Source organism: Stegostoma tigrinum, chromosome 25 (genome assembly GCF_030684315.1).
Source record: "Stegostoma tigrinum isolate sSteTig4 chromosome 25, sSteTig4.hap1, whole genome shotgun sequence".
Taxonomy (NCBI): domain Eukaryota; kingdom Metazoa; phylum Chordata; class Chondrichthyes; order Orectolobiformes; family Stegostomatidae; genus Stegostoma; species Stegostoma tigrinum.
In genome coordinates, this window is record NC_081378.1 from 22,528,155 (window position 1) to 22,551,912 (window position 23,758).

General features: G+C 40.4%; 2 protein-coding genes across 15 annotated transcripts in view; one reads left to right on the forward strand and one right to left on the reverse strand.

Moving 5' to 3' along the window:
- pus7 (pseudouridine synthase 7) overlaps window positions 1-16,694 on the reverse strand; it is a 76,040-nt gene extending 59,346 nt beyond the window's left edge. For 2 of the 7 annotated variants that reach the window (XM_059654558.1, XM_048553869.1), the window contains exons 1-2: window positions 8,295-8,379; window positions 4,591-4,665 (exon numbers count right to left, since the gene is read on the reverse strand). The gene's annotated coding sequence lies outside the window, so the exon portion shown is untranslated. Of the gene's footprint in view, window positions 1-4,590; window positions 4,666-8,035; window positions 8,075-8,285; window positions 8,380-10,216; window positions 10,239-13,184; window positions 13,276-16,591 lie in introns of those variants that run through there. The other 5 variants (XM_059654553.1, XM_059654555.1, XM_059654556.1 and 2 more) reach the window with 5 other exon arrangements.
- Window positions 16,679-23,758, forward strand: part of srpk2 (SRSF protein kinase 2) — a 246,823-nt gene continuing 239,743 nt past the window's right edge. For 2 of the 8 annotated variants that reach the window (XM_048553854.2, XM_059654550.1), the window contains exons 1-2: window positions 16,683-16,778; window positions 16,992-17,052. In XM_048553854.2, the coding sequence (XP_048409811.1) occupies window positions 16,763-16,778; window positions 16,992-17,052 (77 nt within the window). In that variant the 5' untranslated portion in view covers window positions 16,683-16,762. Of the gene's footprint in view, window positions 16,779-16,991; window positions 17,053-23,758 lie in introns of all 8 variants that reach the window. The other 6 variants (XM_048553858.2, XM_048553853.2, XM_048553855.2 and 3 more) reach the window with 6 other exon arrangements.

The following is a 23,758-nucleotide window of genomic DNA, read 5'->3' on the forward strand; positions in this document are numbered from 1 at the left end:
TACTTTAAATCTACAATCATCAGCTAATGATTCAGGTTCCCACTTGCTTTATCAAACCCGTCAGCAAACTTCATTTTCTCCTATTTGGTGTCTCATTAATATTTTCCTTACAGCAGGGAAGCTTAAAGCTTCAGTGGTCTTCTCACATAAATGAAGTCCCTCTCCCTAGAATTATCTGGCAAATCCCCTCTGTACCCTCTCCAAGCTTTCATATCATTCCCAAAGTGTGGACTCCAGAATTTCACACAAAAGTTCAGCTTCAGCATAACTTCCTTTTGTAGCTAATGCTCCTAGCCACAAAGCTGAGCCCTATTCATTTTCTTTACTGCCTTACCCTCTTGCCTTCCTAACTTCACAAATTTGTGCACATGCACCCCCCGGATCCCTCCACTCGAGCAACCCCTTCAAATTTCACTTACAAAATCGTCTCGATGAAATGAATTACTTGACATTATTCGCAACAAACTGTCTACACCATGTACGTCCAATCCACCAGTCTACGTCCGTATCTTCCCAATGTCTGTTACAATTGTACAAAGCTTAGCAATTATCAAAGAGTGTAACTCATAACCATCAAAATTGTACCCCACACCCAAATCCAGCTCATTTATATGTAAACAAGAAAAGCACGGTCTTCCTATGGATCCTGGTGGAAAACACTGTCTTTTTCTTTACATTGAGAAAAAAACACCCATGTGTCTCCTGTTCTTTAGGAAATTACATATCCAAGTTTCTATTTACTTTTAATTTATCCGTAGAATATAAGCTGCATTGACTGGTTTTGCATTATTGTCAAACCCTAGCTGCCTTTGAGGTGATGATGGAGAGTTGCTTTTTTGAATCATTGCAATCCATTTAGCTGTCATTAGGGTGGGAGTTCAGGACTCTGACCCAGTGACACAGAGGAACGGTGATATATCTCAAGGCAGGATGCTGCTCTTGGCCTTCTAGATGGTAATGATCATGTGTTTGGAAGGTACAGACTAAGGAGCTGTTTTCTCTGCAAGTGCATCTTGTAGATGTTGCACAGACTGCTACCGAACCTCAGTGGTGGAGGAACTGAATGTTAATGGAACAAAAACAAAGTTAGTGGAAAAGCTCAGTTGGTCTGGGTGCATCTCTGGAAGAGGAAACAGAGTTAACGTTGCAGGTCCGGTGACCCTTCCTCAGAACTGACTAGCTGACTGCAGACAAAAACTTTGTTTTTGCTCCTGATTTACAGCATCTGCAGTTCTTCTGATTTTTATTCGAATGTTAATGGATGCAGTGGCTATCAAGTTGCAACTTTTTCCTGGGTGGTATCAAGCTTCTTGAGTGCTTTTGGAACTGTATTCAACCAATGAAGTGAGGAGTATTCCATAACACTTCCAATTTCTGCCCTTCAGGACTCCTAACCTCTGACTTGCTCTTGCAACCACAGTAGTAATGCCGATAATCCAGTTCGATTTCTGGTCAATTATGTAGCAATGTTCAATACAATTGAATGTCCAAAGACAATGGCTAGTTTTTTCTCTTTTTGAAGATGTTCAGGCCAAACCTGAATACTGTCCTGGTCTTGTTGCATTTGGACATGGATCGTTTCACTTTCTGTGGAGTTGAGAACGGTACTGAACATTCAGCAAAAATCCTCATTTCTATACTTATGATGGAGGGTGGATAATTGATGACGTAGTTAAAGATAGTTGGACCGAGGGACACAGCCCTGAGGAATCATGCAGACTTGCTCTGGAGCTGAGGTGACTGACCTCCAACTACCACAACTAAATTCTTCTGTACCTGGCATTCCAATATTCCTTCGGACTCAAGTTTTAGTAGGGTTTCCTAATGTGACACTTGGTCATAGAGTCATACACCATGGAAATAGTTCCTTCAGTCCAACCATCCATGCCCATGTTTCCAAACTAAGCTAGTCCCACCTGCCTGCATTTGGCCCATATCCCTCCAAATCTTTCCTATTCACAGACCTATCCTAATGTCTTTTAAACATTATAACTGTACTTGCACCCACCACTTTCTCCAGCAATTCATTCCACACATGAATCACTCACCGTGTAAAAAAAGTTGTCCCTCATGTCCTTCTTAAATCTTTCTCCTCTCACCCCTAAAATATGCCCAATAGTTTTGAAATCTCGCACCCCAGGGGAAAGACTCCTGCTATTCATCTTATCTATGTTCCTCACAAATTTACAAACCTTGGTAAGGTGACCCCTCAACCTCCTATGTTCCAGTGAAAAACGTCCCAGCTTATCCAGTTTATTTTAATATCCCAAATCCTCCATTCCTGGCAACATTCTGATAAATCTTTTCTGAACCTTTTCCAACCTCATAATATCCTTCCTGTAATAGGGCAACCAGAACTGCACACACTACTCCAGAAGAGGTCTCACCAATGTCCTGTGCAACTTCAACATGACGTCCCAATTCTGAAACTCATGTGTCTGAGCAACGAAGGCGAGCTTTCTTAATAGCTTCTTAACCACCCCATCTCCCTGTGATTTCAAAGAATTATTTATCTGAACCTCAAGGTCTCTCTGAACTATAACACTACCATTAATTGTATAAGTCATGACTTTAAAGATCTGGCAAAAGATTTGTAGCTTGGGCTGTGAGTGAGGTTGTTGACTCGCTTGTTCTCATTTAAACATTTTGTCACCATGCTAGGTGACATCATCAGTGGGGCCTCCGATGAAGTGATGTTATTCTACTCCGACTGGAATTTATGCTGTCTGGTCCGTTATGGTGAGTAGTGTCATTTCTGGTTTTGATCTGAATAGATGTGTATATGGTGTCCAATTTTATATGTCTTTTGATAGCATTATGGGTGGAGAACCATCATTGGCTATCAACAAACATATCGAATTGAACCCCGTATACAAACCCATATAGATCAAAACCAGAAATGACACTACTCACCATAACGGACCAGACAGCATAAATTCCAAGTGGAGTAGAATAACATCGCTTCATCAGAGGCTCCACTGGTGATGTCACCTAACATGGTAATGAAGCATCTGAACGAGAACAAGAAAGCTCGGCAAGCAAGTCAAGAAACTCAAGTCATGACTTCGTTTGAATTATCCAAGTGCAGTACCTCACATTTATCTAAATTAAACTCGATCTGCCACTCCTCAGCCGATGACCCAACTGATCAAGATCTATTTGTAGTCTCATAACTTTCTTCACAGTCCACTATACCACCAATTTTGGTTTCATCTGCAACTTGTTAACCATGCCTCCTTTATTCTCATCCAAATCATTAGTATAAATAGCAGTGGATCCAGTATCAATTCTGTGGAACACCATTGGTCACAAGCCAATAAGCAGTCCAAATAAACAACCCTCCAACACCACCCTTTGTCTCCTACCATAAAGCCACCTTTATATCCTATTGACAAGCTCACTCTGAATCCCATGTGATATAACTTTACTAAATAGCCGACTGTGCGGAACCTTGTCAATGTTTACTTTGCATTTTAGTAAACCTATGTTTACCACTCTGCTCTCATCAATCTTCTTAGTTACTTCATTAAAAGACTCAATCAAGTTTGTTTCATAGAATCTCTACAGTGTGGAAACAGGCCATTTGGCCCAACAAATCCACAGCACCCCTGCGAAAAGCATCCTACACAGACCCATTCCCCACGCCTAATCATCCCTGGGCACTATGGGCAATTTAACATGCCCAATCCACCTACCTCGCACATCTTTGGACTGTGGGAGGAAACCGGAATACCCGGAGAAAACCCACGCAGACACAGGGAGAATATGCAAACTCCACACAGACAGTCGCCTGAGGCAGGAATTGAACCCGCGTCCTTGGCGCTGTGAGGCAGCAGAGCTGCCCTATTTTCCTCACATAAATCATGCTGACCATACCAAAACAATTCTTTCCTCTCTAAGTGCATTTAAGTCCTATTTTTCAGAATCACCTCCAACAACTTACCTAGCATTGATTGCAGACTCACAGGCCTATTGTTTCCAGGCTTCTCCTTGCAGCCTTTCTTAAACAACGGCACAACCTTAACCACCCCTCCACTACTTCATCCATATTTATAGGTGATACAAATACTTCTGCTAGGGGGCCCCTCAATTTACTGCCTAACTTCTCACAATGTCCTCGGAATATACTTGATCAGGCCCTGGAGATTGAGCTATCTTTATGTTTTCTAAGACCTCCGGTACTTCGTCTTCTGTAACATGAACTGTTTTCAAAACATCATTATTTATTTCATCGAGTTCTCTAGCTTGCACTTCTTTCTCATCTGTAAAAATTATGTGAAACATTCATTTAAGATCACATCCATCCCTTGAAGTTCAACACAAACTTGACCTAATTGATCTTTAACTGGTTTTATTTTCTCTTTAGTAGTTCTCTTGCTCTTCATGTATTTGTAGAATCTTTTTGGATACGCTTTACCTATGAAATGTCTACTCCAATTAAGTTTTGAATGTTCTTGTTTCATAACCTCAAAATATGCCTTGCTCTTCACCAGCAAAACCTTTAATACAATGGCAATCCCCAATCAATGCTTGGAAAATTAAAATTCCCGACTATTATAAACTTCTAACGTCTAGGGTAATTATTCTCACCTCACTTATGTTCAGCTCTTCTGTCCACGTTTGAACTGAGGCCGTAATGAGATGAGGAGCCAAGTGGCCCTGGAACTGAAACAAAACATCAGTGAGCAGGTTATTGCTAAGCAAGTGGTTCTTGACAACATTATTGTATTGTAAATCACTTTTCTGATAATCATGAGTAGACTGATAGGGAGTTAATTGGCTGGGTTGGATTTGTTCTTTTTTCTGTGTGTACACAGAAAATGAGAGGCATAGATAGAGTTGATAGCCAGAGACTATTTCCCAGGGCAGAAATGGCTAGCACGAGGGGTCATAGTTTTAAGCTGTTTGGAGGAAAGTATAGAGGGGATGTCAGAGGCAGGTTCTTTACGCAGAGAGTTGTGGGAGCATGGAATGCGTTGCCAGCAGCAGTTGTGGAAGCAAGGTCATTGGGGTCATTTAAGAGACTGCTGGACATGTATATGGTCACAGAAATTTGAGGGTGCATACATGAGGATCAATGGTCGGCACAACATTGTGGGCTGAAGGGCCTGTTCTGTGCTGTACTGTTCTATGTTCTATGTTCTAGGACACAGATGGGCAATCTTCCACATTGTTGCTAGATATCAGTGTTTTATGTACTGATACGGCTTAGCTAACATACGGCATGTTCAGAAGCATGTCTTCAGAATTATGGCCGCAATGTTGTCAGGGCCCAAAGCCTTTGCAATGTCAAGTACTTCTAGCCATTTCTTGATATGATGTGGCATGTCAAATTGGGCAAACTCTGGATTCTGTGATGCCGAGGACTCTGGCAAGAGGTGAAGATAAATCAACTACTCAGCACTTCTGGCTGAACACTGTTGTAACTGCTTCAGAATTATCTTTCACACAATACGCTGGGTCCCCCCCCATAACTAGGAACGGGAATATATGTAGCTTCTCCTTCTCCAACATGCTGCTTAATTATCCACCAGTGTTCACAACTGCACGTGGCAGAGCTGCAAATTTTTTGAAACATTTGACATCATTAGCACTCTCAGTGCTTCCTTAAGTAGTGCTCAACATAGAGGAAGACTGATTTATCAGCTGAGGTGGGAGTTGGGACAGGTGGTGGTTGTTGGTATGTGATATCAGCAGGCTATGTTTGATCTGATGCCATGAAATTTCATTGGGACACTTGACTACCAGTCCAACTTAAAGACCACAATGCCATCATCTGTTCCATGTTTAACACTATACACTTCTATTTTTCTAATAAATTTGTCAGGAGATTTGTATTAAATGCCTCTTGAAAGTCCATGGACGTTTGCAATGTACTACCTTCATCAAACCCTCCGTTAATGCAAGTAACTCAAATTAGGCTAGTCAGACAAGATTTGCCTTGAACAAAGCTATGTTGGCTCTACCTCGTCATTCAATTCTTCACCGAGTAAGAATTAAACTTGTTCCCGGCAATGTTCTCTAATGGCTTTACCACCATTGTTGTTATATTAATTGGCATATCTCCTGCTATCTCCTAATTAATTGTCTCCCTGTTTTTAACTGGAACATTTAACATATACAGTTCAGCTATATCGGAGTGGAAGTGGAAACTGTTCCCAGAGCTTCTCCTATCGTCACTTGAATTTTCCTAAGGCACTAACGATATAAGTGAACAGGTGACTCATTAGCTTAAGTTAACTATTTAATGCTTCCTCCTTATCATATACAACACCTCTGCACTTCCTCCTTCTAACTGAATGAGTACTTAACACCTACTTCACAGAAAAACAGAAATTAAATCAATATTGCAGTAATCAGGCATATACTCTGCCTCCACAGCATTACTTCCATCTTGTTTTTAAGAGTTACACTACTCATTTTACATTTTATAACTTTATACAGGATTTTTTAGAAGTCAGAAGTTTTGTAATATGGAAATAGGTCCCCTGGCCCGTAGAGTCCACCCAGGTCATCAAACATCATCTAATCTGATCTCATTTTCCAGTATATGGTCTGTAGCCTTTTAGATTAGATTAGATTAGATTCCCTAGTGTGGAAACAGGCCCTTCGGCCCAACAAGTCCACACCGCCCTTTGGAGCATCCCACCCAGATTCCCCACACCCCTGAACACTACAGGCAATTTAGCATGGCCAATCCACCCAGCCCGCACATCTTTGGACTGTGGGAGGACACCTATGCAGACACGGGGAGATCGTGCAAGCTCCGCACTGACAGTTACCGAGGCTGGAATTGAACCCCGGTCCCTGGTGCTGTGAGGCTGCAGTGCTAACCACTGAGCCACCGTACCGCCCATTTTGGTTACGGTGGTTCAAGTGCTCATCTAAATAATTCTTACATGTCTTGAAGATTCCCATCTCTACCGGCCTTTTAGCCATGGGCTCTACATACCACAAGCCTCTTGTTGAAGAAGATTTTCCCTCAATTCCCTTTAAACTTCCTGCTCACTACCTTAATTATGCACTCTCCAGTAGGGAAAAGTTTTTCCCTATCTATACCATATATATCCATCATAAATTTTTACAGCTCAATCACATACCCCTCAGCTGTCTCTACGCTAAGGAAAACAACTCCAGCCTATCTGTTCGTAGCCTAAATCAGTCCAGCTTTGGCAACATCTTGGTCACTCTCTTCAGTACATCCACACATTCTTTCTGTAATGTGATGATCAGAACTGCACACAGTACTCCAGCCTAAGTAACATTATACACAGCTCCATTACAACCTCCTTGCTCTTGTATTCAATGCTTTGGCTAATAAAGGCAAGTATCCCATATTCCTGAATTACCTTATCAACCTAACCTGCTGCCTTCGAGAATCTATAGACATGTGCAGAAAAGATCCCCTGTATTTCAAGTCCTACCATTAACATGCAGTCGCTTGCCTTGACAGTCCTTCTGAAATGCATCACCTCATAACTTTCAATTGTTCAATCCATCTGACCAGCCTGCCATTGTCCTGCAGTCTCAGGCTTTCTTCCTTAACTACTTACCACACCACTAATTTGGTTCATCTGCAAACTTACTGTTCGTTGATTATTAACATACACAACAAACAAAGATCCCAGCACCAAACCTTGTGGTACATTGCTAGAATTCCTGTCACTGTACTCACTGAAAGTATCTCATACATTTTCTTTGCCCTTCGTATATACTTAACTTCAATCCGAATTCTATAGCCGCCATTGGTCATTAACTGCATATCGGTTGTGGTCTAGAGCTTTTGCAAACCTATTTTGTTCTCCACAGGAGAACGTTTAATCTGTAACGAGAGTGACTTATCCATCTTGAGGGCCTATCACTCATTTACGCATTTGTTGGCCATTTTTTGTTTCCAATTCATCTTTATACGATCCCTTCTTTTCAAAAAAAACACTAGAGTTAACACTTTTCCGGTTGCGTGTTCAGTGTCAACACTATACGGCACAACAGCTCATACCTGCTAAAGCCGACCATTATTTTTAAGATAACTTACACGTGTATAAATTACAAACAAAAACTGTTATCCCACGAGCTATGTTAGAGTCCTCTCCTCTGTATATTTATATGAACGTTTTCCCCATACATGATGAAGGCTGCAAACCACAGCACACTATCAGAAGGCCTTGGGTCCTCGTTTGTTATCGCATAAGCATATTGCGTAAGAACATCTATACATCATTAACAATCCAGTAATTAGGTACTCTATATGTCGCGGTAGATTAAATAAAGATAATGTATCTCACATCACTCACGAGAACACACGCCAGACCCGCGCCCAAACTACATACAAAAACACGTGAACGACCCTGCCCACTTCCTACATGCTAATTGGTCAATCCAGCAAAAGGCCTGACCCAGGGACTGGGGCGACGTGTGACGTAGAGGTTCTAGAACGCCGGAAGTGGTTCCGATTCCGACGGCCTGTCGGTCAAATCAATATTGCCAAAGTGAGAAAGTGGCGTTTTGTGAGAAAAAAGTAAGACTACAAATCGGCGCCATACGAAAATTGTTCTCAATGCAGAATGATGCCAAATGTCGCTTCACGGTGAAAGGTATAGGTACATTTAAGGGGAAGCTCGAACAACATTTGAGGCAGAAAATTTTACCAGTTATATTGATGGAGCGAGGATTTAAAAAAAGGTTAGAGTAGCGGCACTCTATTAACTGAGGTCATTGCAAACAGATCGCTTACCATCTGTTTGAAATTTACAGGACTGTGCGTATCAAATCAATGAAACTTAATGAAATCAACGGAACTGCGTTACATTGAACAGTCGCACTATATTTAAAAAGTATCGAAAGAACTGCGGATGCTGGAAATCAGGAAAAAAACAAATTGCTGGAAAAGGTCAGCAGGTCTGGCAGCATCTGTAGGGAGAAAATTACTGTTAATATTTCGGGGCCATTGACCTTTCCATTTCATAAACTAAATTTTTTCACGTTTCTGAAAGTAAAAATTATTGCGGACTCAATACAACAGTATGCATTTAGGTCGTGCTACCTGTGACATCTGGACGCCCCTGAGTGCAAATAAAGTAGGCTTGAGTTGGAGTCACTGCTGAAGTGCAGGAATGGTGACAGCCGATGGTGACACAACAAGGTCCCCACAAACAACAAATCACCAGAGGTTGATTTGAGGCTAGTATTGTATAAATGTAACTATCCATGTCTAGATTCCTAAACAGCCACATGTGGATTAGTGGCTAATACCTAAGACTCGTGTGATGAAGATTTAATTTGATTTATTATTGTCACATGTACCTAGGTACAATGAAGAGTTTTGCTCTGCGTCCAGCACAGGCAGATCATACCTCAAAGTGCATAAGTAAATGGAACAGAGTGAAGAATACAATGTTACAGCTGCACAGAAAGTGCACAGACAGTGACAACAACGTTCAAATTAAATTTTGACAGGTCCATTCAGAAGCCTAACAACTATTCTTGAATCTGTTCGTATGCATATGCAAGCTTTTGTATCTTCTGCCCAACGTAAGAGAATGGAAGAGAGTATCACAGGGTGGGAGGGATCTTTGATTACGGTGGATGTTTTCACAAGGCAGCGGTAGTTTAGATGGAATAAACCGATGGAAGGCTGATTTGCATGATGGACTGGGCTAAGTTCACAACTCTCTGTAGTTTCTTGCAGTCATGGGAAAAGCAGTTGCCAAACCATGATGTGATACATCCAGATAGAATGCCTTCTGTGATGAAATTATAAAAATTGGCAAAAATCCTTGTTGACATGCCAAATTTCCTTAGCCTTCTAAGGAAGTAGAGACGTTGTTGTCCTTTCTTGCCGATTGCGCTGATATAGGTGGACCAGGACAGATTGCTGGTGATCATCATTCCCAGAAACTTGACACTCTCAGTGATCTCCACCTCAGAGCATTGATGCAGACGGGCATGCACTCCACTCTGCTTCCTGAAGTCAATGACCAGCTCCTTTATTTTGCTGACATTGATGGAGAGATTGTTGTCTTTAAGCACTCTATCTTTTCCTGTATTCTATCTTGTTGTTGTCGTGGAAACACAGAACTGAATTCCAACCAGCACTGGAACAAGGAACAAACTGACCCAACATTGAGAAGGCCTGACCAAACCGGCCACAAGACACCCCAGAACGCTCAACTCTGCGTCTGCTTCTTAGGGAATCCCATCAGGAGCATGCACTTACCTCTCGAGCAGCAGATTTCCCTCACTGACACCCAGGATTAACTAGGAGCAGCCACCTACCCAAGAAACATGGAAGAAAAATGTCATTATTGATGAGTGATAATGGGAACTGCAGATTCTGGAGAATCCGCGATAACAAATTGTGGAGCTGGATGAACACAGCAGGCCAAGCAGCATCTTAGGAGCACAAAAGCTGATGATTCGGACCTAGACCCTTCATCAGAAATTTGTGCTCCTAAAAAGCAGCTTGGCCTGCTGTGTTCATCCAGCTCCACACTTCGTTATCTCATTATTGATGAGTGTTGGTTTCAAAGGCTAGAATGTGTCAAAGACTACATTTTGAATGAAAACACTGCAATCATAATTACAGATATGCTGTGAGTAGGGTGGAAAATGTGTTTAAGAAATCTAAATAAGGAATTTTGAGACAGGTGGGCGTGGTAGAAGAAACAATGACTTAATTAGGATGGACAATAAATGCTGACCCAGTCAGCGATTTCCACATGCCATGAGTGAATAAAAGAAAAATTTAGGATGGAGATGAACAGAATTTTGTTTTCTCTAAATATTGGGCATCTATGGATTCTCTTCACCATTGAACATTGAAGGCAAGACGACTGACTATTTTTAAGACAGTTAAATTTAAAGTCGAAAGCAGAGAGGGAACGCAGGAAACTAAAACTAAGTTCATAATTAGATTCAGCTGTGACTTTATCAAATGATGGAGGAGGCTTAAGAGGTCAACTTACTGACTTACTTCTCTTGCTAATTCATCCAGCATGTTCACATGACAGTGACAATGGAAATGGGTGGCACTGGTACGAATATAGATTGCTGAGGGTAAGCATATGAATCAAGATGATTAAATGAAGCTATTTTACAGATCAGCTGGCATCAACATGAATGTCACAGCAGAATCTGGGGTCTAAATGGCCCACATTATTGAAATGGAGCAAGACTGCAGAAAGCAGAGGGATTTGGGAGCTTTCATGTGTGAATCACAAAAGCTACCAAGTTGAGCAGATAATGGAAAGCAAATGGACTGTTGGTCTTTATTTCAAAGGGAATAGAATATAAAAATAGGAAGACTTGATAAACTGATAGAAGGTAGTAGTCAAATGAACGCTGGAATACTATGAATAGCTTTGGACCTCTTACCTAATGGGAAGCATTGTAGGCTGTACATGGAATGTTGACTACATTGGGCCTACAATCGTCAATGTTTGGAGGAATGAGAGGATATTTATTAAGATAATTAAATATGTATTAGATTCTTAGGGGGTTTAGTGGGTTAAATCCAGTACAATGCAATGCCATCTGTAACCTCAAGGCCTGGCATAACCTCACTCAACTAATACCATCAAGCCAGGGGATCAATTTCTGGTTCAATGGAAGGTGTAGGAGGGCACATCAGGAGCAGCACCTGATCTGGACGTGGAAGATGAGGTGTCAACCCGGTGAGGCAACCAAACAGGATTATTTGCATGCAAACCATAAGCAGCAAGTGATAGACAGAGCTAAGTGATTCCATAACCTATGGATCAGATCTAAGCTCTGCAGTCCTGCCACATCCAGTCATGAATGGTGGTTGACGATTAAACAACTCCTTGGAGGAGGTTGCTACACAAATATCCCCATTATCAATAATGGAAGAGCCCATCACATCACTGCAAAAGAAAAGGCATCCTCTCAGCATCCTCCAGTGGTTCCTAGCATTACAGATACCAGTCTTCAGCCAATTCAATTCACTCAATGTGATAAGAAACAGTTGGAGATATAGGATACTGCGAAGACTACAGGCCCTGACAACATTCTGGCAATTGTACTGAAGACTTGCACTCCTGAACATGCCCATTCCCTAGCCAAGCTGTTCCAGTACAGTTACAATACTGGCATCTACCGACAATGTGGAAAATTGCCCAGGTATGTCCTGTACATAAAAAGTAGGACAAATCCAACTCAGCCAATTACTGCCTTCTCAGTCTACTTTTGGTCATCAGTAAAGTGATGGAAGGTGTCATCAACAGTGTTATTAAGCAGCAGCAGCTCAGCAATAACCTGTGCAGTGATGCTCAGTTTGTGTTCTGCATGGGCCACTCAGAACAGCCTTGGTTCAAATATGGACAAAATAAATGAATTCCAGCGGTGAGGTGAGAGTGACAGCCCTGATATTAAGGCTGGATTCAACCAAGTGTGACATTAAGGAGGCCTAGCAAAACTGGAATCAATCGGTATCAGGGAGCAATCTCTGGTGATTGGAGTCATACCTGACACATAGAAACATGGTCATGATTGTTGGGGGTCAGTCATCTCAGCTCCAGGACATCTCTGCGGGAGTTCCACACATTTGTATCCTAGGCTGAACCCATCTTCAGCTGCTTCATCAATGACCGGACCATCATAAAGTCAGAAGTGGGGACGTTCGCCTATGATTGCACAATGTTCACAACTATTCATGACTCCTCACGTACTGAAGCGTTCCACATTCAAATGCAACAAGATGTGGACAATATCTAGGCTAGGGCTGACAAGTGGCAAGTAACATTCACGCCACACACATGCCAGGCTGCAGGAATACTGCAACGGGTAACTCATGTCCTGACTTCCCAAAGCCTGTTCACCATTTACAAGACAAGTCAGGAATATGATGGAATACTCTCCACTTGCCTGGATGAGTACATCCCCAACACCGTTCAAGATGCTTGACATCGTCCAGGACAAAGCAGCCCGTTTGATTGGCACTACATCCACAAGCATCCACTTGCTCTACTACCATTGCTCAGAGCAGAGGTGTGTATTATCTACAAGATGCACAGCAGAAATTGACTAAAGATCCTCAGACAGCATCTTACAAATCTACGAATACTTCCATGGAGAAGGACAAGGGCAGCAGATACATGGGAACACCACTACCTTCAATTTCTTCTCCAAGCCACTCACCATCCTGACTTGGAAATATATCACTGTACCTTCATTGTCGCTGGGTCAAAATCCTCAATCCAGAGCAGGTGCTCTGCAGTAGTTCAAGGAGGCACCTCACCACCATCTTCTAAAAGGCAACTAGGAACAAGCAATAAATACTGGCCAGTCAGTAATGCCCACATCCCACAAATGAATAAAAAAAGTGGAGAGATTGTTTCCCTTTCTGTCCAGGTCCAGAGGGCATAATCTCTGAGCAAGAAATTGCCCATTTAGGACAGAGATTAGGAAGCATTTATTTGCTCAGTGGCTAGTGTCATAGAGTGTTACAAGTCAACAGCTCAGATAAAGGCTGAGTCTGTATTGGTCAAAAACAACTGCCTAACTACACTAATGTCACTTTTCGGCATTTGGCCCATAGTCTTACAAGCCTTGACATCATATGTGTACATCGAAATACATCTTCAAAGTTATGAATGTTTGTTCCTCGAACACCTTTACAAGCAGTGAGTTCCAGATTACCATCACCCTCTGGATGAAATAAAATTCCTCACATTCCCTGTAGGCATCCTGTCCCTTATTTTAAATCTATGCTTTAAATCAGTCATTGATTCCCCCAGCAAGGGGAAAAGTATTCTCCTGTCTATACCCCTCATAATTTTAAACATCTCATTTAATAGCACACTGTCTCCTCTTCGAGGAAAACAAACCATTCTATCCAATCCCTCAGAATCATACAGTCAAACAGCATGGAAACAGACCTTTCATTCCAACCACTGCATGCCAAGCAAAATTCCAAAGTAAACTAGTTCCTCCTGCCTGCCTTTGCCTATCTCCCTCCAAGAATTTTGATTCATATCCTTAGCCAAATGTCTTTTAAACATTTTAATTGAACCGCATCCACCACTTCCTCTCAAAGTTCATTCCATACATGAACCAATCTCTGCTGAAAAAAAATGATCCTCATGTCTTTTTTAAAATCTTTCCCTTCTCACCTTAAAATATGCCTCCTAGTCTTGAAACCCCCCCACTCTAGAGAGAAACCTTTCAGCTTATTCATATCCGTCGGGATTTTATAAACCTCTAAAAGGTCATTCCTCAACCTCCTACGCTTCAACGAAAACTGTCCCAGTCTATCCAGCCTCTCCTTTTAACTCAAACCTTCCATTCCTGGCAACATCCTGGTAAATCTTTCCTGAACCTCTCTAGCATAATAATATCCTTCCTTTAACAGGACACAGTGTTCCAGAAGAAGCCTCACCGACATCCTGTACACCTTCAACATGACGTGCTAACTCCTACAGTCAAGAGTCTGAGCAGTGAAGATAATGAATCCCTCCTTAACCACTCTGTCTATATTGGACGCAAACTTCAAAGAATTATGGACCTGAACTCCTAGGTCTCCATTCTACACTACTTCTGTATACAAGTACATAACTCATGAAAGGTGGTTGGACATGTTGAAGAAAACAGTTAAAGTATGTGGGCGGCCCGGTGGTTAGCATTGCTGCCTCACAGCGCCAGGGACCTAGGATCAATTCCACCCTTGGGTGGGTGATACCCAAGGCCCATCTATTAATTGTATAAGTCCTGAACTTGTTTATTTACCAAACTGCAATACCTTGCATTTATCCAAATTAAACTCCATCAGCCACTCCTCAGCCTATTGACCCAATTGATCACGATCTGTTTGTAACCTGATGTATCCTTCTTCACTATCCACTATACCACCAATTTTAATGTCATCTGCAAACTTACTAACCATACCTTCTGTATTCTCATCTAAATCATTCATATAAATGACAAACAAAAGCGGACCCAGCAACAATCCCTGTTGAACACCGCTGGTAACAGGCCTCCAGTACAACAATCAACTCTCTCCGCCACAATTCTGTGTCTCCTGTTGTTAAACCAATTTTGTAACTAATTGGCAAGCTCATCATGAATCCCATGCTATCTAACTTCACTAATTAGTTTACCATGCAGAACCATGTCGAAGTAAAAAGTCCAAGTAAACAATGTCTATCACTCTGCCCTTACCAATCTTCTTGGTGACTTCTTCAAAAAACTCAATCAAGTTCGTGACACAAGATTTCCCTAATGCAAAAATATTGCAACACCCCCTCCTCTTATCTTCTTGTGTTTTGTCTGAAGACCCTAGACTCTCCAGTATTGAACTGTCAATTCTGCTCCTGTCTCAACCATGTCTCAGTGATAGCAATTAAATCATCCCCCCTTGTTTTACTTCATGCAATCAACTCATCTGCCTTATAAGTCAGACTCTTTGCATTAAAATAAATATCATCCAACTTTGCCAAGCTCCCTTGTGCCTTAACTAGCATATAATTTCTATGGATTCCTGACTTCCTTGCTATCTCTTTTGATTTTGGTTCCCCATTGGACTTTCTCTCTGGATCGTACTGCTCTGCCAAGTTAGTTTAAACACTCCCCATTAGCGCTAGCTCACCTGAATCTGTACAATTCTTTACTACATATGGCTGTTGCAGCTGCATTAGTAAGTATATTCAAGTCGGACATGTACAGATTTTTAATCAGTAAGGATATGGCAGGAAAGTGGAGACAAGAAATATGAGATTAACCATTTTCTCAATGAATAGCAGACCAGAGTCAATAGGCCAAATGTCCTACTTCTGCTCCTACAACTTATAGTCTTACTCCCTGTTCCTATGACCTGCAGTGGTAATATGCATATAGCAAAAACTTGTATTAACATAGCACCTTTAAAATGATAAAAACATTCAAAGTAAGTTGGCAATAGTATTACAAAGTAAAATGATGCTGAGCCACAAATAAATCTCCTAAAGGAGAAAAGATAGATGGAGATAGAGGGTATTCTGAAGTTCAGGGCCTTGGCAACTAAAGGCAGGCCATCAGGAGAGGTATGATTAAAATTAAAGATGCCCAAGTGATCAGAATGGAAGAATGCAGACTTCTCAGAGGAGCATGAAGCTGTAAAAGATTACTCAAATATAGAATTCTGCTGTTAGAGATTAGAAAATGTTTGCCAAATGATTCTTCCAGTACTTACTTAATACAAATGAAGTTTTAAAAAGATAACACAGAAGGAAACTTTGTAAATCAGCTTTGATTGATGTACAAATATACCAGACATTTGGTTAAACAATATTTTACATTAATGGAAAATAAGTTGAAGAACAGTCAAAGAAGGTTGCACACAAGTCCACATCTTTGACATTGCATGAACGCAATATTTTTAAAATAAACACAGGTAGTAAAGCAAATGAACATGATTATCAATACATCAAACGACGGATATCTGTGTTGCTTTACATCTCAATGTGAAACAATTTATTTACTCATTCAGGGTTAAATGATAGATTTTTACGTTTCGTTTGTTGTTAGGAACGTTGTCTTGTAAGGAAACCGAAATATTTATGTTCGAAGCATGCACAAACAGAGGGAGGTGTAATTATACCTTTTGCTTCTTCGATGTTTGAATATATATTATAGGCCCTTTAACTTCCGAGTTCCCATCTAAGGCACGTGACGTTAATTGTGTACCGGTCGTCCAGTTTCCTGTGCTCGAGCGCTGGGAAGTTGACGGTTGCGCCTGCGCGCGGCTCCGCGAGGACAATCCTGCTGGAAAATGAGTTCCAGGAAAGGTGAGGGGAAAAAAATAGGAATTAACGCGTTTGTCCACTAGTCTATTTAAACGTCAGGCACTTTTCTTTTTAGAAAGGAACACATCACAAATAGAAACAAACCTCCTTACATTACACGATTGCCTGGATATTTTGTTTTGGTTGTTAAGTGCTAGGTATATTTAAAATTATATTTATATAATTTCCTCCTTGTTTTCCGTCTTGTCTTGTCAGTCCTGGCTATTCAAGCTCGAAAGAGGAGGCCGAAAGGAAAGAAAGAGAAGGCTCATAAAAAGTGAGTAGTGCAGAGTGTGGCTTGTGTAAATTGATGCTGCTTCTCTGCTCTAGATGTTTCGGGATCTGCTAACGGCGCTTTGGTCTTGGGCAGAAAAAAAGCTTTATTCATTGAATGATGGCATAATTTTTAAAAAAAACTCGATATTTGTGCTTATACACTATTGCATCCTCCGTGATGTTTATTCCATTGCTTGGTCCTAACATACGTTTTTAGAAATGACGGCCTTTTTGTTGGCATTTTGTCTAATCTGGGCTTGACCGAATTTGGTTTAAAATATCCAGTGTAAGTTAATTGTTTTGAGAAAGTGCCATCAACTGTAATCAACTGTTAAGATGAAGTCTGCTTTCTTCGGTGTGGATAGGAGTTTTCTTTGTAAACTATTGACATTCTCATGTAGTTTTGAGATGTGTGAGCCATTCAGATTGGATGTGCATGTTATGTCACTTCGGTATGATTACTTGATGATCGTTTTGTCTCAAACATAACAGCTCCTGTTTTTAATTTGTATTGTACTGTATATTTTGTTAACATTGATTTAATGTTCTATCTCTTCCCACTATCACTTGGCCCTGTGCTGCATCACATAGTGGAATTATCCACTGAGCCATGAGGGAGTGATGATGATTGGTTTGGTACTTGATGGAAATTCATTTAGTTCTATGGTAACTGCATTTGTGTCTGATGCCTGTGCATTTCCTTAATATTTCAATTTTCATCCGTTCCATGCATGACCACACAATAAAGAGAGGAGGCAAAACTTTTGTCCTGGAGGAGAGATTGAGTATTATTGGTATTCATACTGATGACATTTCACTCTTGTAACAACAAATTAATTTTGTATACAAGTCACTGAATGCCAGTAACTTGTTTGATTCTAAATTTGAGGCTCATGTAGTTTCAAAATTTCGTGCTAATTATATTTGTAAATTTGTGGAACATCTTTGCTTCTAAAGCAACAGTGAGAAGATTTTTTTTCAGTGCATTGTTGCACGTGTGTGTTTGTGTTCTAGGGGTGAGCTTCATTGAATCAATAGTTTAATATATTCCTGGCATTGTTATGGTGCTGAATAAAATATTCATCCATTGACCAACGAGGTATGAATAAATTCACTTTGGCTCGAAGTTGGACCTTTTTAATGTTTGAACCAAACTGGTGTGTAACTAGTACCTTTTTAATCAGAACAAATTAAAGTAATAAAAGTGCAAAATACTGCTGATGCTGCAAATGTGAAATAATAACAGAGAATGCTGGAAATACTCCTCAGGCCTGGCAGCAACTTTGGAGGGAGAAAGAGAATGCCATTGACTTTAAGCATTAAGTCAATTCTGGGGAAAAAAGTCAGACATTTTTGGTTTTAAACAAGTGTAGAAGTGGAGGATGGTTGCCAAGTGCAAGAGGAATGTCCTGTGGCTAAATGGAAGACAGAAACAATTCAATGATGAAAAGACTAGTGGTACTAGGTAAAAAGAGATGTCAAGGAAATAAAGATGAATCTATTGTAGGTGTAAATGGGGGGGAGGGGAGGCGGGGGTGAGGTCACTGGTGCAGCTTTTGCCTGCTCTTAACGTTTCCAGCATTTTCTATCTTTTTTTCATGTTTTCATCCTTTTTTTCTTGCTATTCCAATATCTTTTATTGGTGTTGCTTCTTGCTCAAATCAAGAATTATGTAAGTGATCAGTTGCGAACAACAGGCTTTAATTAGGTGATATGAATTTGCTTAATGTTTTGAGTTCTTTAGCTTAGGTCTTGCTGTTGGATTACTTTTATATTGGCGTTTAGGTTGGAATCTGGATAGCTGATATCAAAAATGTGATTAGAAATAATATTCTCACTAAAGAATGCCAGATCCTTTAGTTGGTGTTTCCCACCCAGAAATTCAAAGCAAGTTAGTATGAAAATTGCAGATGCTAAACCATAATCTTCCTGATCTGTCTTCATTCAGGAATTCTTTTAGGTTTGAGAATTGAAAAAAGAACTCCATAATTTAAGAGGTGAGAGAGCAACCAGAAAATTATAGACCTGTTTAACATTGGTTGTGGGAAAGTTATTGCAATTCGTAATTATGCTTGGGAGAAATATAAACTTAGAGAGTCATAGCGTCATACAGCATGGAAACAGATGCTTTCGTCAACCGTCCATGCCGAACATAATCCCAAACTAAACTAGTCATACCTGCCTGCTCCCTGGCCCATATCTGTCCAAAACTTTCCCATTCATGTACATATCCAAACATTTTAAATGTTGTAATTGTACCCACATGCACACTTCATCAGAAAGTTCATTCCACACGTGGACCACCGTCTTTGTTTGAAAAAAAATTGCCTGGTCTTTTTTTAAAATCTCTCTCCTCTTGCCTTAAAAATTGCCATCCTAGGCGTTAACACTATCCACGCATAGAACATAGAACAGTACATTACAGTACAGGCCCTTCGGTCCACAATGTTGTGCAGGCCCATTATTCTAATAAGATCAATCTATCCTACATACCCTACATTTTACTATCCTCTATGTGCCTATCCAAGAGTCCCTTAAATGTCCCTAAAGTCCACAATGTCCCTTCGGTCCACAATGTTGTGCAGGCCCATTATTCTAATAAGATCAATCTATCCTACATACCCTACATTTTACTATCCTCTATGTGCCTATCCAAGAGTCCCTTAAATGTCCCTAAAGTATCTGACTCCACTACCACAGCCGGCAGCACATTCCACATGCCTACCACTCTGTGTGAAGAACCTACCTCTGACATCTCCCCATACCTTCCTCCAATCACTTTAAAATTATATCCTTTGTAATAGTCATTTCCACCCTGGGAAAAGTCTCTGACTATTCACTCTAGGCCTCTCATTATCTTGTACACTTCTATCAAATCACCTCTCATCCGTAAATCTCAATATTTTTTACACTTCTATCAGGTTCTATCATACTCTAAGGAAAATAATCCCAGCCTTTCTATATAACTCAACTTCCATACCCAGCAACATCCTGGTAAATCTCTTCTGAACCCTCTCTGACTGAATAATTCCCTCCCTGTAACTGGGAGACCAGTATTGCAGAGGAGGTCTCACCACTGTCCAAGAAAACTTCAACGTGACTTCCCAAATCTTATATGCAAAGAACTGAGTAACGAAGGCAAGTGTACCACCCTATCTGTATGTACCTGCACCTCTTGGTCCCTCTTGTTCTACAACACTACCCAAGGCCCTACCATTAATTGTCTCAGCCTTACCCTTGCTTGTTGAAGCAAAACACAGTACCTCACATTTATCCAGCTTGAACTCCATCTGCCATTTTTCAGCCCTTTGACCCATTTGATCAAGCTTCATTTATAATGTTAGAAACCTTCTTCACTGTTTACTATGCCACCAATTTTAGTGTCATCCACAAACTTACTAACCATGCTATCCAAATCATTTATGCAAATGACAAACAAAAGAGGACCCAGAACCAACCCCTGCAGAACACTGCTGGAATATGGAGCAAGAGAAAGACCAGCCGCAGTCGTAATTGAAAAGCAGAATGTGCTTGAGGGGTTACGTTAAACTGTATCAGGCCATTTTTACCTGAAGTCTGTTTGACCATTCAAAGAGATCATGGCCAATCTTTGACCTAACTCCTGAAAGCTCTTCTGTGCACTAGATTTGTAGAAGTGATTGCTAACTTTACTTGTTAATGACTTGGTTCTATTTTTTAAAAATTTCCACAAGTTGTATGCTCCCCAACTTATGGAAATAGTTCCTCTCTCTCTTCTTTATCTATTCCCTTCAATTTCTTGGAAACTTAGTTCAATTCAGTGCTTTAACTTCTAAATTCCAGTAAATACAATGTCTGCTTGTATAATCTTTTCTTGTAAGTAAGCCGCTGGAGTTCAGAAATAATTCGGATGATTCTGAGCTCTGTTCCTCAGGTGTGGTCTCCAGAACAGAACATGGTACTCTAAATATGATGTAAATGAAGTTTTTCTTGATTTATAGCATGACTTTAAACCTCTTGTATTCGAGGCTTCTACATATAAAGGACAAAATTCCATCAGCCTTTTTTACCATTTTGTACCTGTACCATCCAAGTTTCTTTTCTTCCACCTTTCCATCATCTTAGAAATTCGTGGTCTGTTTTAGGTCCAGACTGGATCGTGTTACACTTTGCAGCATTGAAGAGTATTTGCAGCAGTTTTGCCCATTTGTTTAACTTCATAATATTTCCTTGTAACTTGATACCTCCATGTACACTGTTGCCTAGTTTTTTTTTGCCCTATCAACAAATCTAGCCATCTGATTTGCTATGCTTACATCTAGGTAAAGAATAAATATGGACAACAGTTGAGAGTCCAGCACAGACCTTTTTGATGCTATTAATCATATCCTGCCCATGAGCCATCTTGTTTCGTCTCCTGACAGTCAGCCTAATAAGTTCAGTTATCTGCCCTCGATTTCCTGGACTTCAACTTCAGCTAACAGTCTTTTATCAGGGATGTTTTTGAATATATTCTGATAGTTTTTAAATGTCCAGTAATTAAAATCTAGGTTGGTCAACTGAAAATGTACAAGGTGCCTCGGTCATTCTACCCCTAATTTTAGACTTGAATCCTTTCAAACTGCACTCTCATTATGATTTGATTGTGGAAATATCCTAGTACTGTTACCTGATATTGCTTTGTACTGGTTATTTTGAGAGGGACAGTACACTAATCTGTTGCAACTGTTATGTTTCATTTACATTCGTAGCCTAATACTGGGCAGAATTATGTATGTAATATAGTGGTTGCGACAATGATGTAGCAGTTTTCAAAAAATTATCCTGTAGTGATTTCTGACTTTGCACACGATGCCAGGTTATAGTCCGACAGGTTTGTTGAAAACAAGCTTTCAGAGTCTTAGTCCTCCTCCAGGTGTTAGTGAGAGAGATAGTATTAGACACAGAATTTATAAATAAATGATCAAAGCATCACAACGCTGATGAGGATGCACTAAACAAACCTAAGATGCTGTTAAATCTTTCAGGAGTAGTGCAGTTTAAACATGCCTGTACATCACCTTGTATTTTTATAATGTAATAATACAGCAATGCCTTTTACTTTATTTCTTCTTCAGAAAGCACACTGTGCCTTCATAAGAACGGCATTTTTCATGCTGGCTGACCTATGGCACTGTAATGAACTGACCAAGAATCTTGATAGGCTATTTGGCTGTTAGATCATAACAGTTGAACTCCTCTTCCTGTATAGACATTATCATCAGGTGTTGTTGGATAGCATATGGAAGCTATTTTATGCCCTTTACCCCTGAATTAGTGACTCTGGGATAGGTTGTAGCACTACCATGCCCTCTTTCAATGAAGTTAATTAACTCAATGTACGAAAGATTAAACATGGGACCTTTGTTATCAACATGGCTGAGCTACTCCTTGGATAAACTGCTGAATTATGTATGTGGTTGCTGTTTATACCGTACCATTATCATGTGATTTTCCATCTCCATAAACAATCCCCTCCTCTTCTAATACTCATCCCAGAAAATTGCCAACTTTGTCAGTATTTATTCAGTAGTTGTGCAGTCTGTATACATTGGTGCTTTATCTGAAAGATATTGGAGATTTGACAGCAAAGCTGGAATGACGTTATCTCAAATTGTTACAGCAAATATTCAAAATTATGGTAATAGATGAGCAGAATAATGCACCCTTATTTCAATAAGTCACATATCACCAAATTTTAGTTCACTCTCTTTAGTTGCTCAGTCATCATACTTTTCCTAAACTCATTTGCCAATGTAGTGACTTCATATAATCAAGCCTTGTGCATCAGTGCAGAAAGTTGATGGTAGAAATGTGCTATTTCTATCTGTTTGAAAAATCTAATCAGAGATAGTGTCTGATTTTGTTTATGCCACAACTCCAAGTATGACACAATGTATCTAATATTAATAATGGGTTTATTGTACTTACAGTAGTTGAGTCTGTTATGAAGGACGTACTGTAAAACAAATAGCATATTTTGAAACACATTGCCTTAAAATATGAAAGTTATGTGTATTTCTATGTTTAAAGCAAGAATTTCATTCTTTGATGTCCTCCAATCTGGCTTCTGCCCTACGACTGTACCAAATGGTTTTTATCTTTAGGAGATAAGATTAGTAAGTTTACAGATGACACCAAAATTGATGTTGTAGTGGACAGTGAAGAAGGCCACCTCAGGGTACATTGGGACCTTGATCAGATGGGCCGATGAAACAACATGTCAGACGGAGTTTAATTGAGATAAATGTAAGTTAGCAAGTTTTGAGAAGATTTGTAGCTCAGGTTGAGGTTCTGGATGTGAGTTTGCTCGCTGAGCTGGAAGGTTCGTTTTCAGACGTTTTGTTACCTTTTTTTATTTGTGAAAATTTACTTTATTCATTGATTGTACAAAAAATAAAACATTTATACACCTATCCAGTCATGCAAGCCACTCCGGGTTACCTGGGGGTACGTACACCAACTAAAGGCAAAAACAAAACAAGGAAAAAAAAGCCAAAAAAAATACCCCGGCAGTCGTCTCCCCACACAGTCCCCGTTGCCCCCCTGACCAGTTGGGGAAGGCGCCAGCTGGGCCCAGTTACCAGATAGGGCCCTTTTTTGTATTCTGGACGAGGGGTTTCATATGGTGATCTTTCCCCACCGCGCCTTGGCAGCGGCTGCCCCAAGCTTTAGCGCGTCCCTCAGCA